The following is a 13,090-nucleotide window of genomic DNA, read 5'->3' on the forward strand; positions in this document are numbered from 1 at the left end:
GTGAGGTAAGTAATCTGTGGTTAGAAATATCCATCAGAAACCTCTGAACGTACCGACCAAACTCATGATACCACCGGGAGCGGTAAAATGGGTTTCCGAACTGTACAGTGATGTTTGTAGCCTAGGGAGGATCCCCTCAAAGTCTGTGAGAGGACCATAATCATTGAGGTCAGTGAAAAACGATGGCTCTTCTGGTGCTCACAAACCAAAATTGTTGTTACACAGCAGACACATGCTGGTGCATTTTAAATACTAACATCAAACGTACTAGCGACCAGTGCTATTTAAAATGAAACTTAGAGAAAATTATCAATGTTGCCGATGTGGAACAACAATTGCTGACTTTCTCCATCTGCTTTGCAACACCCCAGAGCTCCTAAGTGTTGGATGGAAGGATCTAATATTCTCACCAAAATGACTCATGTGGGGGTGGATCAGGACAATCTGAAGGCCTTGTGGGGATGGGTCAATGGCATCTCTGCTGCTAAGAGCAAGTGCACTGCTCTGGTGCCAAGACCAACTGCACTGCTCAGGTGCTTTAGGTGGTCAAACATCAAATCTCATTACATTGGGGAGGGAGATGCTCGGATTCCCCCAGACAATATTTAGCATATTAGGTGCTTTGCAATGAACGTAAAAATGAACACTTATGTCATGCTGATGGGATTACCTCTAATTACAAGAAGAAATGGGATCCTGTGGGACAGTGCCTTCTTTATTCTCCGATCTCAGAGTTTGAGGGGGAATTACTTAAATAAAAAGGTTAGAAGGGCCAGAAACTTTGCCTTATAAACTAGGATGAGATTATTTCCATGAAGAGCAAGGGCAGATAAGAAATTGATTAGGGAAGAGACAGTGGTCAGAGTTCATGATGGGGCTTGTCGAGCTGACTAGATATTCATTCACCAACTTTAACACTAGTTTGTGTACTGCATTCGGTATGTGACGAAAGAAAATGTTTCTGCTGTGAATGATTCTCCACACATCTGTGGGTAGTAGCCTGAATGAATGTGTTGTCTACTATTTGAAAGAGCTGAACAACGAAGCAAGAGATGCTACTTTATATCGGTCAATGCATCTATAGATACCATTTGAGGAGCATTTCAGCTACAAAGTAGCAATAACTTTCAGTAATATCAATGTTTAATGCATTTCCTTTAGTTATCAGCTACCTCACAGATTATATTACTGGATGCAATAAATAAGAAGGATCTAGTGGAATTAAAGGCTCTGGATTACCAAAAAAGATGAATACACAATCAACTTCAAGTACACTTGAGGCAAAGAACGCCTACAGTACTGCAGAATCATGGATAAAATGAGGTCACAACCACGATGGAAGTTGGGCAAATCCTAAATCTTGAGATCAAGTGGAGTTTGGAAAAACTAGAAGCCTTTAAAGTTCTTTCTGTCGGAACTTGTAGAATCCTCCCCGGTTGTAACTTATTTAATGTTAAAATGCAGCTGTCAAGCTGCCTTCTTCAGACAAGTAATGGAATAACTTTAAAGACAAAAACAGATTAAACAAAACAATATACATTACCTAATATTGTTCAATTACATTTTCAAATTATGGCAGAATTGCAAGAGCAAAGCTACATTTCTCAGTAGTGCTCATGGTATATGTACAAACTGGCAGGGGTTTGAACATACTGAAGTTTGAAATGAACACACAAGTGTAGTATAGTGCCACTCACTCACTTTTTTGTAGTTCAGCAATTTGTTTGATATTTTAGAGGACGGGCAATCTCCCAGAGTGGGTAGGGTTCAAATTAACATATTGAATTGAACAGGTTTTTGTTAATGTTTTAGCACTTGAGAAGGTTTGTGAATAGAAACCACTTTCTGGCTTCTTTTTATTATACAAAGTAGAGAACATCAACAGCAATATTTCAGGCAATAGTTCCCACAGCTCACCTGTTCCTTGCTGTCCTGCACAGCCGCTTGTTCGTTCTTTGCTGCAGTGCTGGCCCTCTGAAGAGATTCCTGCACTTCTGACTGCATGTTAGAAAGACTCTTCTTCAACTCCGATAACTGGTAGTGTACACAACAAAAATGCTCCAAATAAGCACTTTCAATCAGACAAAGGTGTTCAGAGTCAATTATTAACATTAATGGACCTTCCAAAACCCTAGGTTATCCTTTGTTCAAATAAATAAAAAATCTAAAAATTATACCTATTTTCATACAGATTAATTGCACATTAGACACCAACTGCAGTTTTCCTTAACCAGAGTAGTGGACCACCCAAAGATTCCTGGTGCCTTAAAGGATGGCAAGGTAATTCAACTTCAAGTGTCACTGGACGCTCAAGACCTATGGTATTAAAAGCTTGGTTTGCACCCTGCTGAAAACAAAAGTATCAGTGAACGATTAAACATTTAAATACTGGCGTGCCTTTTCACATTTCGGTCAAAAGGATTATTTTGGGGATCATAGTAGTAGAATGGGGTTTGGGATGAGTCAGAGTGGAGGTAAATGATATATTGCGGGAGGTATAGGGTGAGATTTAGGGTAGTGCATTGGAGATGCTAAACTAGGAGTAAAGTAATAGATATAAAAATATATAAGTGCATGGACGGTATACATGTATAAAGGAAGGTAATACATCTAGATTTAAGTTGTTTTTAATAAACTCAGACTTTCAAGTGTTGCTGTACTTTGAGTTAGTGTGTTTATTTTTTAGTCCTTTTAATAATTCAATAGCTTAGCAATTGTAGACAGTTATGATAACCTGTTTTACTTATTTATGCAGTGACCTAAATACAAGTTAAATATTGCATAATATAACCATAGGTAATATGTACATTAGTTATGCAGATCTAACTAATATCTATATATTTATAAATACTATTATGCACATGTATACAGAGGAATACACATCTAGATACATTCATAATTCAAATAAATGTTTACATACACTGGTTTAAGATGTGCATTTCTGTTTGAGTATGGTGAATATGTGGGGAAGAGCAAACTTTTATAGTCTTCTGAAGAGAAGATAGTTATCCGTAGATCTTATGTTTGGGGGTAAAGAGTTCCATAGTTTGGTTGCCTGAAAAGAGAAGGATGTGTCACCTATGTTTTTTTTTCTAGTATGGTGCGATTTTGAGATGCGGTGCCAATCTAAGGTGGAGGTTCCTTTGTTGAATGTATTAGGTGATTTTATTCCTGATGAAGAGCGGCCTTGTTCCACGTATTGCTTTGTCTGCAATACAAAGCAGCTTGAATGTGGAACTTCTGTCAACCGGTAACCAATGTAGGGCCTTCAAAGCAGGGGAGATGTGGGCTTGTGGCTTTACATGCAGGAGTAGTCTGGCAGCAGAGTTTTAAATCAGTTGTAGTATGTTAATAGTTTTTAAAGATGATCTGTTGTAGAGGCTATTGGTATAATCTAGTTTAGACAGTACAAGAGATAGTAGCCTGGACCTCGTGTAGAAATCCCAGGTGGGGAAAGATTCACAGAGTTTTTATAATAGTGAAGCTTGATTCTGCTAGTTGGTTCACTGGGGCATTAACTGGTAGTTTGGTGTTCATGGTAATTCTAAAGTTTCTTACTTCCTTAGATACTTTAGACGGTATTCCCAGATAGTCTGACTAGGCGGCAAGTGGGTCATCATTATTTCCGTTTTGGGAGCATTCAATTTGAAATAGTTCCACGTCATCCCCTGATCAAGGGCTGAGGCAACTGAAAATGAGGGAGTTTCCAATATATATCTTTGGGGCTTTCCAGTTTAAGGAGTATTTGTGTGTCATCTGCATAGTTATAGCATCTGAGGTGAAAGTAATCAGTGCCGGTAATGACTTCATGTAGATGTTGAAAAGCATGGTGAGATGCTAGAGCCTAGAGGGACCTATTTTGTGTAGTACGGTTTGGATGAGAAAGGGAAAGGGTGTAGGGAGGACTTTTGTTCTGTTTTGAAGGTAGTATGTGATCCAGTCGAGAGCTGTCCCCTCTATACCGGCTTTGTAGAGTCTTCGCATTAGAGTGTCATCATCAACTGTGTCAAAGGCAGCTGAGAGGTCCAAGAGAAGTACAGCAACCCCATCCCAGTCAACTGTGCTCTAAAGGTAATCTGAGATGGCCTCTTCCTGGACAAAATCCTGTTTGGAAGTCTGAAAGTATGGACTTGTATTCAATGAATTGTGACATCTGGGCGAATGCTGCTCTTTCTATCAATTTGCCCAGGAAAGGTCAATTTGTAACTGGCCTGTTGTCAGGGTTAAGCAGATCCAGGTTTGTTCTTTAATAACAGACTATAGACCTCACCACATGAGAAGGACAAATCTCTACTCCTATATTATGGGAGGTACAAAAAAGGCTAATCAAAAATAGCTTGAAGGGGTGAATAAAAGGAAGAAAAGAAGGAAAACCTACAGGAAAATCCAAAAGGTTTGTGGTTGACCTCACCCAGTATATAGTGGCATTCTTCATCAAAGGGCAGCTGACACACCCTGGTGCAGACCAATTCTCAAGAGTAGAGCGTTTTTTGTTTTTTTATACGTATGAGAAAAAATATTTTTTGTACGAGGGATCCCTATTGCAGAAAGTATCTTGTATAAGACTGTCTAAGTGGGTGCATGTATATTTATTATTGGCCCCCCTAGACCGGGTTAAAAATTAAAAATGGATCCTATAGTTCTTCTTGGGGCCTGAAGAGGACAGGCCAACCTCCAGGTACACTTTTAAGTAAAAGGTTTCTACTTTTATCCTCTTTGATACTGGAAGGGGAATCATCACCATGAGTACTGTTCGCAATCTCCTCTTCACTGACATGGTCAGTCAATGTTGCCAGAATGTTCTTCATTTGCCAGGGCTCAAACTCAGCAAGCAACTCCTGTAGTTGTGATTTACTTCGTCTAGGCCTCTGCGAGGCAGACATCCCTAATCGGCTGGTCGATCGTTTCAGTATTGAAGTACAGATTGGACTTCAGACAAGCTTTGTTTGTTTCAAGGGGTCTGGTACTGAGGGCGGAGAAAGGCAGCAAGGCTCAAAAAACTGCACCACCCAGTATAGTCACTCATGCGTCGCAGCTCGTGTATTGCCCACCTCAAACAACCAGCTGCCACACGGTCATAAATTAAATACAATTTCAACAGAAAGATGAGGCAATACGATCTTAACAGGATTTGTCAACGTTCAATAATATTCCATTCACTGTATCTTCGTGTAAGCAGAGAGGTTCTTGATTTCATTATCTTCAATAACAAGTAGGCACAGCCAACGCGTTTCACCCTACAAGGGCTTCTTCAGGGTAACGTATTGCGTTAACACGATCTGAAAATCCTAAATGGAAAGGCCAGCACTGTCATAATGACTGCTTCTTCATCCTTCATGGAATAGTAATATAACCCAACTGAGTAATTTCTCAGTTGGGTTATAATCAAATCAAATGTCATTATCCATAGAGCTCCCAGCATTTCAAATTCTTGTGTTGCTTGAAGTATTCATAACAGGTTAGTTCCATGTCCAAAAAAAAGTCATGCCTCTGGTATTGGTGCAGGGTGGCTCCGGTTGGTCCTGGCATCTGCACACTTGGTGGGGAGTCGGATCTCACCTCCTGCAGCATGGTGACCTCCTCTTGGGCAGCTGCTGTGTCAATGGACCCAGTGGTTAACATAATGCAGAACCAGACATTGCGGTCAGTGCTTGCAGGTAAGGGTTCCTACACTTCAAGGGGGATGAAGTGCTTGAGGCTCTCCGAGGCTTTTAGAGAATGCACAGCACCAGGACAAGTCGCATTGTTGCAATGTTGGGACAGGAGCGCAGGCAGGGCGCGCGCCAAAGTCTACCAGTAGCCCGCAGATCTTGCTTCTTTGGCTCTTCTTGGTCCTTATGCTATCAGAGTAATCTGACATCCTGGTGTCAGGGGGTCCCCTAAATACTGAATTTAAGGTTAAGTGGTTAAGTGGAGTGACTGGCAGTAGCCAATGGGCTACTTACACCGGAGGTCACTACACCCCCTAGTGGACATCACTGTGGGCATCACTGTGTCCCAGAAATCCTAATTTCACCACACGCAAGATGGTGGCAGCCTTAATTTTGTGTTAATTTCAAACCAGTCACTCTAAAGGTGTGTCCAGTCAGGCAGTGTAACATGCTCCTGCATAGCTAATTTTCCTGCATGCCCTGGTGCCAGATGGGTGCAGAGCAGGGGATGGTATTTTCCCTGTCTGGGGAAAGCTGGGATCACATACCAAAGGCAGAAGAGGCCTTTGAAGCTTCCTGCCTTGATATGCTGATATCCCAGCCTTTCTGAAGGAGGTGATAACACCTCTCCAGAGCAGACATTGTCCTGACCTCCTGAAAGCGAGGGCTCTCACCCCTGGGGGGGGGGTCAGAAGCTCGTCTGTGGTGGCAGGCAGGACAGAACCAGTCAGCCAATACACTAGAGAGCTAGTAGGTTTCAGGGGTACCTCCAAGGTATCCTCTGGGTACATGTGGAGAAGTGGAGAAGTGTGGCTCAGGGGTTAGAGGCGGCACACCCGGAAGCTGAGATCGGTCCTGGACCAGGGTTCAATTCCCCGCCTCGGCGGGTCTTGGGCTAAAAATTCCACGGACTCGATAATTCTCGCTCCGGTGCCTTCTCGACTCACGGGTTCACACTCTGCAACTCTGGGCAATAGCTTGCTTAATCTCCACAACGGCCCCTCGCGGCGGGATGCCTGACTTTCACCTTGTGGATACCCGCTGGGGCTATCACATAGGGGAATATCAGGACGGGTTCCCTAAGCAAGCGCCGGGACACCCACTGCGGGTAGCTGTGCGCTATATAAGCTCAACTACATTTACATTTACATGTATTAATCAATCAAAACACTAGAATCAGTGTGGGTTTATTAATATGAGGTGTTTGATACCAAACACCATACGTTTCAGTGATGCCATTATGTAACTGGGGAACTAGTTTTGACCAGTGCCCAGTACATACCTTAAGATTGCTTCCCTGTTCACTTGTAATTGAACTAGCAAGCACAGAGGGCATACCTGCTCATGCAGATATGTCCTCACACGTAGTATAGTGTATCTTACCATAGGCCTGTAAGGCCTGCTGTGGGGTGACTTACAAATGCTACAAGCAGTGTTAGGAGACATAGCACACAAGTGTGTGTAATGTAGCGTTTTCACTTTTTGGAGCACCTTCTCACACAGCCTGCAGTGGCAGTCTGAATGAGTTTGGTGCTGGGTCCCTTAGAGTGGCACAAGATCTGTTGCAGCTCTTTAGTACCTATGCCCTAGGTACCACTTACTTGGGACACAGAGGTACTAAAGGCCTAGTCACTTGGGGATCAAGTGACCAGTTATCTTGGTTTAAGGAAAGATTACTTGCACTTGGGACCTAGTTAGCAGGTACCCAGTGCACTCCAGTCAAAGTTACATCAAATACAAGTCAGCACCAATCTCTGAAGGGTTCCATTCGTGACACTACCTGTGCACAGATACCAGGCTGTGCAAGTCAGTAGTCTCACATGTGCAACCTACACAAACGTGTGTTCAGTTAGCAAACCAGAGCCGCTTACTACGGCTGCGCAGCAGCAGCATGATCTTAAATGGCAGACATGGCGGTTAGCACTTTGTCCATTTACCAGGAATTTACCTTGAGTGAGAGTCTGTAGTGAGGCTCACTCATAGTAAGAGCAAAATTCAGGCAATCCGAAGCAAAAAATCCAGGTGATTACAAAGGATGAACCAACTTTGCAACACTAAGGAATTGTGAAAGAAAATATGGATTACTGAGAAACTATTGTTTGTATGTTTACCAATCTTTATTAGGAAAGTAATGGCTGTGATATAGATAGAAAAAGAAATAAAGCTATGCAACCAGAGGGACAAACGAACCAGGAGATGGTGAGCGCAGGTGCATGGCTTATTAGAGTCTAGAGGCCAGTGAGACACGTACTTCATTTGCACAAGCACTGCCTTAGAAGGTTGGCTTAAAAAGGATAATACATGGAGTGAAGCACACTGGGAGTGCCAATCCAAGGTTCTTATAGTACAATATTATGATTTTCAGCTCATGAGGCCCTGCCTTCCGAGAGGACTACAAAGAATCTGGGGCAGGCAGGTCATATCAAACTAAAGACAGTTTCATTGCTTGGTACCTTTACTTCATTTGGGGCTGGGATTTACCATAATCAATCAATCAATCAATCACAGCATTTATATAGCGCACTACTCACCCGGAGGGTCTCAAGGCGCTTGGGGGGGGGGAGGTGGGGGGGGGGGGGAATGGCCGCTACTGCTCGAACAGCCAGGTCTTGAGCTGCTTCCTGAAGGCGAGGTGGTCCTGGGTCAGGCGGAGGTGGGTCGGGAGGGAGTTCCAAGTCTTGGCGGCCAGGTAGGAGAAGGACCTTCCTCCTGCTGTGGCTCTTCGGATCCGGGGGACGGCGGCGAGGGCGTGGCCGGTCGATCGAAGTTGGCGTGTGGGAGCATAGAAGTTGAGGCGGCTGTTGAGGTATCCTGGGCCTTGGTTGTGTAGGGCCTTGTGTGCGTGGGTGAGGAGACGGAAGGTGATTCTCTTGTTGACCGGGAGCCAGTGCAGTTCTCTCAGGTGTCTGGAGATGTGGCTGCGACGGGGGATGTCAAGGATGAGTCGTGCTGAGGCGTTCTGGATTCGCTGGAGTCTCTTCTGGAGTTTGGCGGTGGTTCCGGCGTAGAGGGAGTTGCCGTAGTCCAGACGGCTGGTGACGAGGGTCTGGGTGACAGTCTTCCTGGTCTCGGTGGGGATCCACCGGAAGATCTTACGCAGCATGTTGAAGCATGACGAGGAGACGGCGTTGACTTGTCTGGTCATGGAGAGGGAGGAGTCCAGGATGAAGCCCAGGTTGCGTGCGTGGTCTGTTGGTTTGGGTGCGCTGCCCAGGGCAGGGGGCCACCAGGAGTCATCCCAGGCAGAGGGTGAAGATCCCAGGATGAGGACTTCCGTCTTGTCCGAGTTCAGTTTCAGGCGGCTGCTCATTATCCACTTGGCTATGTCTGTCTTCCCTTCGTGTAGGTTGGCTCTGGAGGTGGCGGGGTCGTTGGTGAGGGAGAGGATCAGCTGGGTGTCGTCGGCGTAGGAGATGATGTTGAGGTTGTGCTGGTGTGTGATGTCTCCGAGGGGGCTCATGTATACGTTGAAGAGGGTTGGGCTGAACGAGGAGCCTTGAGGAACGCCGCAGATGACTTCGGTGGCTTCTGATCTGAACGGGGGGAGGCGGACTCTGTGTCCTTCCGGCGAGGAACGAGGTGATCCATTCCAGTGCCTTCTCCTGGATTCCGACGTTGCTGAGGCGCTGCACTAGGGTACGGTGGCAGACAGTGTCGAAGGCCGCGGAGAGGTCTAGGAGGATGAGGGCCGCTGTTTCTCCGTTGTCGAGCAGGGCTCGGATGTCATCGGTAGCTGCGATCAGGGCGGTCTCGGTGCAGTGGTTGGCCTGGAAGCCAGACTGCGAGAGGTAGAGGGATCCGTTCGTCTCGAGGAAGGTGGCCAGCTGCTTGATGACTGTCTTTTCGATTACTTTTGCAGGAAACGGGAGCAGCGAGATGGGGCGGTAGTTCTTGAGGTCGGTGGGGTCGGCTGATGGCTTCTTTAGTAGAGCGCTGAGTTCGGCGTGCTTCCAGCTCTCCGGGAAGGTAGCGGTGTCGAAGGAGGTGTTGATGATGTCCCGCAGGTGGGGTGCGATGACCGCGTTGGCCTTTTTGAAGACTTGGTGAGGGCAGGGGTCGGTCTGAGATCCGGAGTGGATGGAGTTCATCGTGCGGATGGTGTCTTCGGTGCTGATCGGGGTCCAGGCGCGGAGGGTGGTGGTGGGGGGCGGTGGTTCAGTCGTGGCATGAGTCGGTTGAGAGCTGAAGCGGTTGTGTATGTCCGCGATCTTGTTGTGGAAGTAGGAGGCGAGGGAGTTACAGAGGTCTTGCGAAGGGGTGATGTCGTTTCCGGCGTTGGGGTTGGAGAGCTCTTTAACGATGTTGAAGAGTTCCTTGCTGTTGTGGGCGTTGTTGTCCAGTCATTCCTTGAATGCAGTTTTCTTGGTGGCGTGGATCAGTTGGTGGTGTTTTCGGGTGGCGAGCTTGAGGGCAGTCATGTTGTTCGGTGTTGGGTTTCTGCGCCAGTCTTTCTCGAGGGCTCGGCAGTTCTTCTTGGAGCTCCGAGTTCTTCGGTGAACAATGGGGCTTTCTTGCTGCCGGGTCTGCTAGGCGGGGTCTTCAGAGGGGCGAGGTCGTCTGCGCAGTTGCTGATCCACTTTGCGAGGTTGGTGGCCGCCTGGCTTGGGTTCGTTGCGCTGGTGGGAGGGTTCATGCTCAGGGAAGTCGCGAGCTGGTCGGCTGTGATCTTGTTCCAGCTTCTGCGTGCAACCTGTTGCTGGTGGATCGTGGTCCTTCTGAAGCTGAAGTGGACGCAGCTGTGGTCCGTCCAGTGGAGTCCGGTGGCGTGGCTGAAGGCGATGTCCTTGCTGGATGAGAAGACGGGGTAGAGTGTGTGTCAGGCGTAGTGGGTGGGGGTGGTCACCAGTTGCTTGAGACAGAGGTTGGCGAGGTTGTCCAGCAGGGTGGTGGTGTTGCGGTCGTTGTTGTTCTGAACCCGAAGGCTTAGAAAATTTAATATAACACCTAAAGTCCTTTAACCAACAGGACAGCATTTCTAAAAAGCTGCCCTCAGCACAAAAATTCTATAATAGTTTGTGAGATGGTATCTTTGCCTTAGGTGCCTGAACCTTGCAACTTTTGTTTACATCACAACTAAGCGGCCTTCCTTTACTTGCAAATAAAATTTAGTCAACAATAACAAGACTAGATTATGTGTCAATTACAGGGTTGTTAGATCCAAGTACTCAACACCAGGAGAACTTACTACAAGAGTTAAGTATAGCCCAAAATACCCATGGAAGTAATTTGGAAATGCCACTGGAGTCAATGAGTAGTACCCTCAAAAGAAGGTTTTGTGTCAGAAAGTAGGTAAAATGGCATCACAATTGAGAAAACATCAAGTCCAAGAGCAATTGCAGAAATCTGCTCATCACTGCTGACCACGCTATCCTGAGACAGTCTATACAGCTAAAATTGGCAGGAGGACATTTCTACCAGATCCTTTTTCTGACCTACTTTGCTTACCACAGCGTCCACAAAGCCCACTCAAAGCACTTAAAAATTACTTGGGTAAAAACTCACTGTTCAAGTATAGATTAATATTGCACAGCATTCAAATACTGCAATGCATAAAATTACAGCAGAATTGTAAATGTGTAAATGTGGGATATTTGTAAATCGCACTGTTACTCTAACCGAGTGTCCTGGCGCTGTAGACCGCTGGGGAACCCATCCTGGTTTTCCCTGTGAGATGGTCCCTTACTGGGTATCTCCAGGGTGAAACCAGGCATCCCTGGCGTCTGTGGGGGGCCATTGTAGAGATGAGGCAAGCTTAATGCCCAGAGTTACCGAGTGTGTTCCCAGGTGAGAGTAGGCACTGAGGCGAGAATTATCGAGTCCGTTGACCCGCTGCCTCTAACCAGTGAGCCACACCTCTCCACTATTGAAAGATATAGTATCATTTGAGCAATCACGCTGTGCATTATTTACTCAAGCAGTAAAATTCATAACAAGTCCATGCATGCCATCAATGAAACCCCATAAGTTATACTAAATATACCTGCTGTTCCATATCCTGCACAGCTTTATGTTTCTCATCCTGAATGGCTTGTTTTTCTTTTTCTGCCTCCATCAGTTTCTTTTCCAGTTGTTTCTGATACTCTGCAGATTCCTTCAAACGTGATTCAACTGTTTTACGGACATCTTCAGTTACCTTTGCAATGGAAAAGAGGAAACTTATCTTTGAAACACAACATAAAAAATCATCTACTGATGTAGCATAAATAAAGTAATCTCATTTACTTTCTCTTTACACCTCATTACAAGGAAAATGCTGCAACCTCTACCACAACCCTTAATTTGAAAACTGCTTCATACTTCTTTTCCAATCAGGACTTCTTTCTCAATCAGGCCCCACTACCTGCTCAGCCCAACCCCTCATTCCTTTAATAAAAACAAGATCAATAACGGTTTGCATCTCATGTGTAAAGTCCACTCATGCAAACCATAAGGACTGATCAGGTTTCCAAATTCTTGAGACAGATCTACTGTGAAAAAATGTTTACCTCTCAGGAGTATTGTGTAAAGGTAATAGGCAATGAAAGTTAAGTTACACACAAACAAATAACACAAGAAAACGCTCCTCAGTCATACAGCAGGGCTCATCGGGAGAACCAGGCCCAGAAAGTTATGAAGCTTCTTTTGGAAAAACTTAAAGAGCAAAACCAGTCCAGCACTCCACATATTTTCTACCTACCTGTTTCTCCTTGTTGATGGATTCCTCTAGCCCAACAACCACAGACTTATACTGCTCCACATTACTCGTGGCAGTTTTCAACCTCTCCTTCAAATCATTTACTTGTTCTTCGGCTTGTCGTAGGCGAGCGACCAGCTGATCATTTGCTTCATCTGAAGTGGAAACATCCATGAAATTGCTTTTTTTAATTTGTGATCAAAACATTGAGTGCACGTTTAGAAACAGTAAGACAAGACAGATTCACATTTTATACAGTCTCCTTACAAGAAATGACCCCTCATATGAATGTTTGCCTATTTGATAATTTATGAGAAGCCTGCTATTTGTACTGAGTAGCAAGGTCCGATACATCAGAAAGTGGGCCACCAAGGGAGAACGAAGAGGTGGGTGAGGTCTGAAGCTATAAATTCTCCCTAAACTAATCCATCTAATATACTGCTTTACAAACACACCAATATTATGGCACTATTAAAGTCCTGCTTCCGGCACCTGTACTCCATACCACAAGGAGGGAGGGTAGGGTATGGGGAGAAATTAGATGGTTCTAGTACTTCAAGAGCTTACAACATCTAGTTACTTGCCTTCAGTAACCATCTTTCTGGTGGATACTTACCTACCTACCGACAGATTACTCACCTGTTGAATATCCCAGATGCCAAAATATATCTGGAAACTTCCGATATAGCTTTCCTGCACTGGTAAGTAGCATGGACTCCAGACAGACGCTAGCAATGGAGTCACAGGTGACGTCCGTGGAGACATA

At 45.3% G+C, this 13,090-nt stretch overlaps 1 protein-coding gene across 2 annotated transcripts in view; it reads right to left on the bottom strand.

Annotated features, from left to right (window-relative positions):
- The window catches only part of TPR (translocated promoter region, nuclear basket protein), a 684,526-nt gene that overhangs the window by 470,857 nt on the left and 200,579 nt on the right, over positions 1 to 13,090 (bottom strand). For both annotated transcript variants that reach the window (XM_086956072.1, XM_086956065.1), the window contains exons 22-24: positions 12,328 to 12,479; positions 11,632 to 11,784; positions 1,918 to 2,034 (exon numbers count right to left, since the gene is read on the bottom strand). In XM_086956072.1, the coding sequence (XP_086812198.1) occupies positions 1,918 to 2,034; positions 11,632 to 11,784; positions 12,328 to 12,479 (422 nt within the window). The remainder of the gene's footprint in view (positions 1 to 1,917; positions 2,035 to 11,631; positions 11,785 to 12,327; positions 12,480 to 13,090) is intronic.

Source organism: Lissotriton vulgaris, chromosome 1_1 (assembly GCF_964263255.1).
Source record: "Lissotriton vulgaris chromosome 1_1, aLisVul1.2, whole genome shotgun sequence".
NCBI classification, from domain to species: domain Eukaryota; kingdom Metazoa; phylum Chordata; class Amphibia; order Caudata; family Salamandridae; genus Lissotriton; species Lissotriton vulgaris.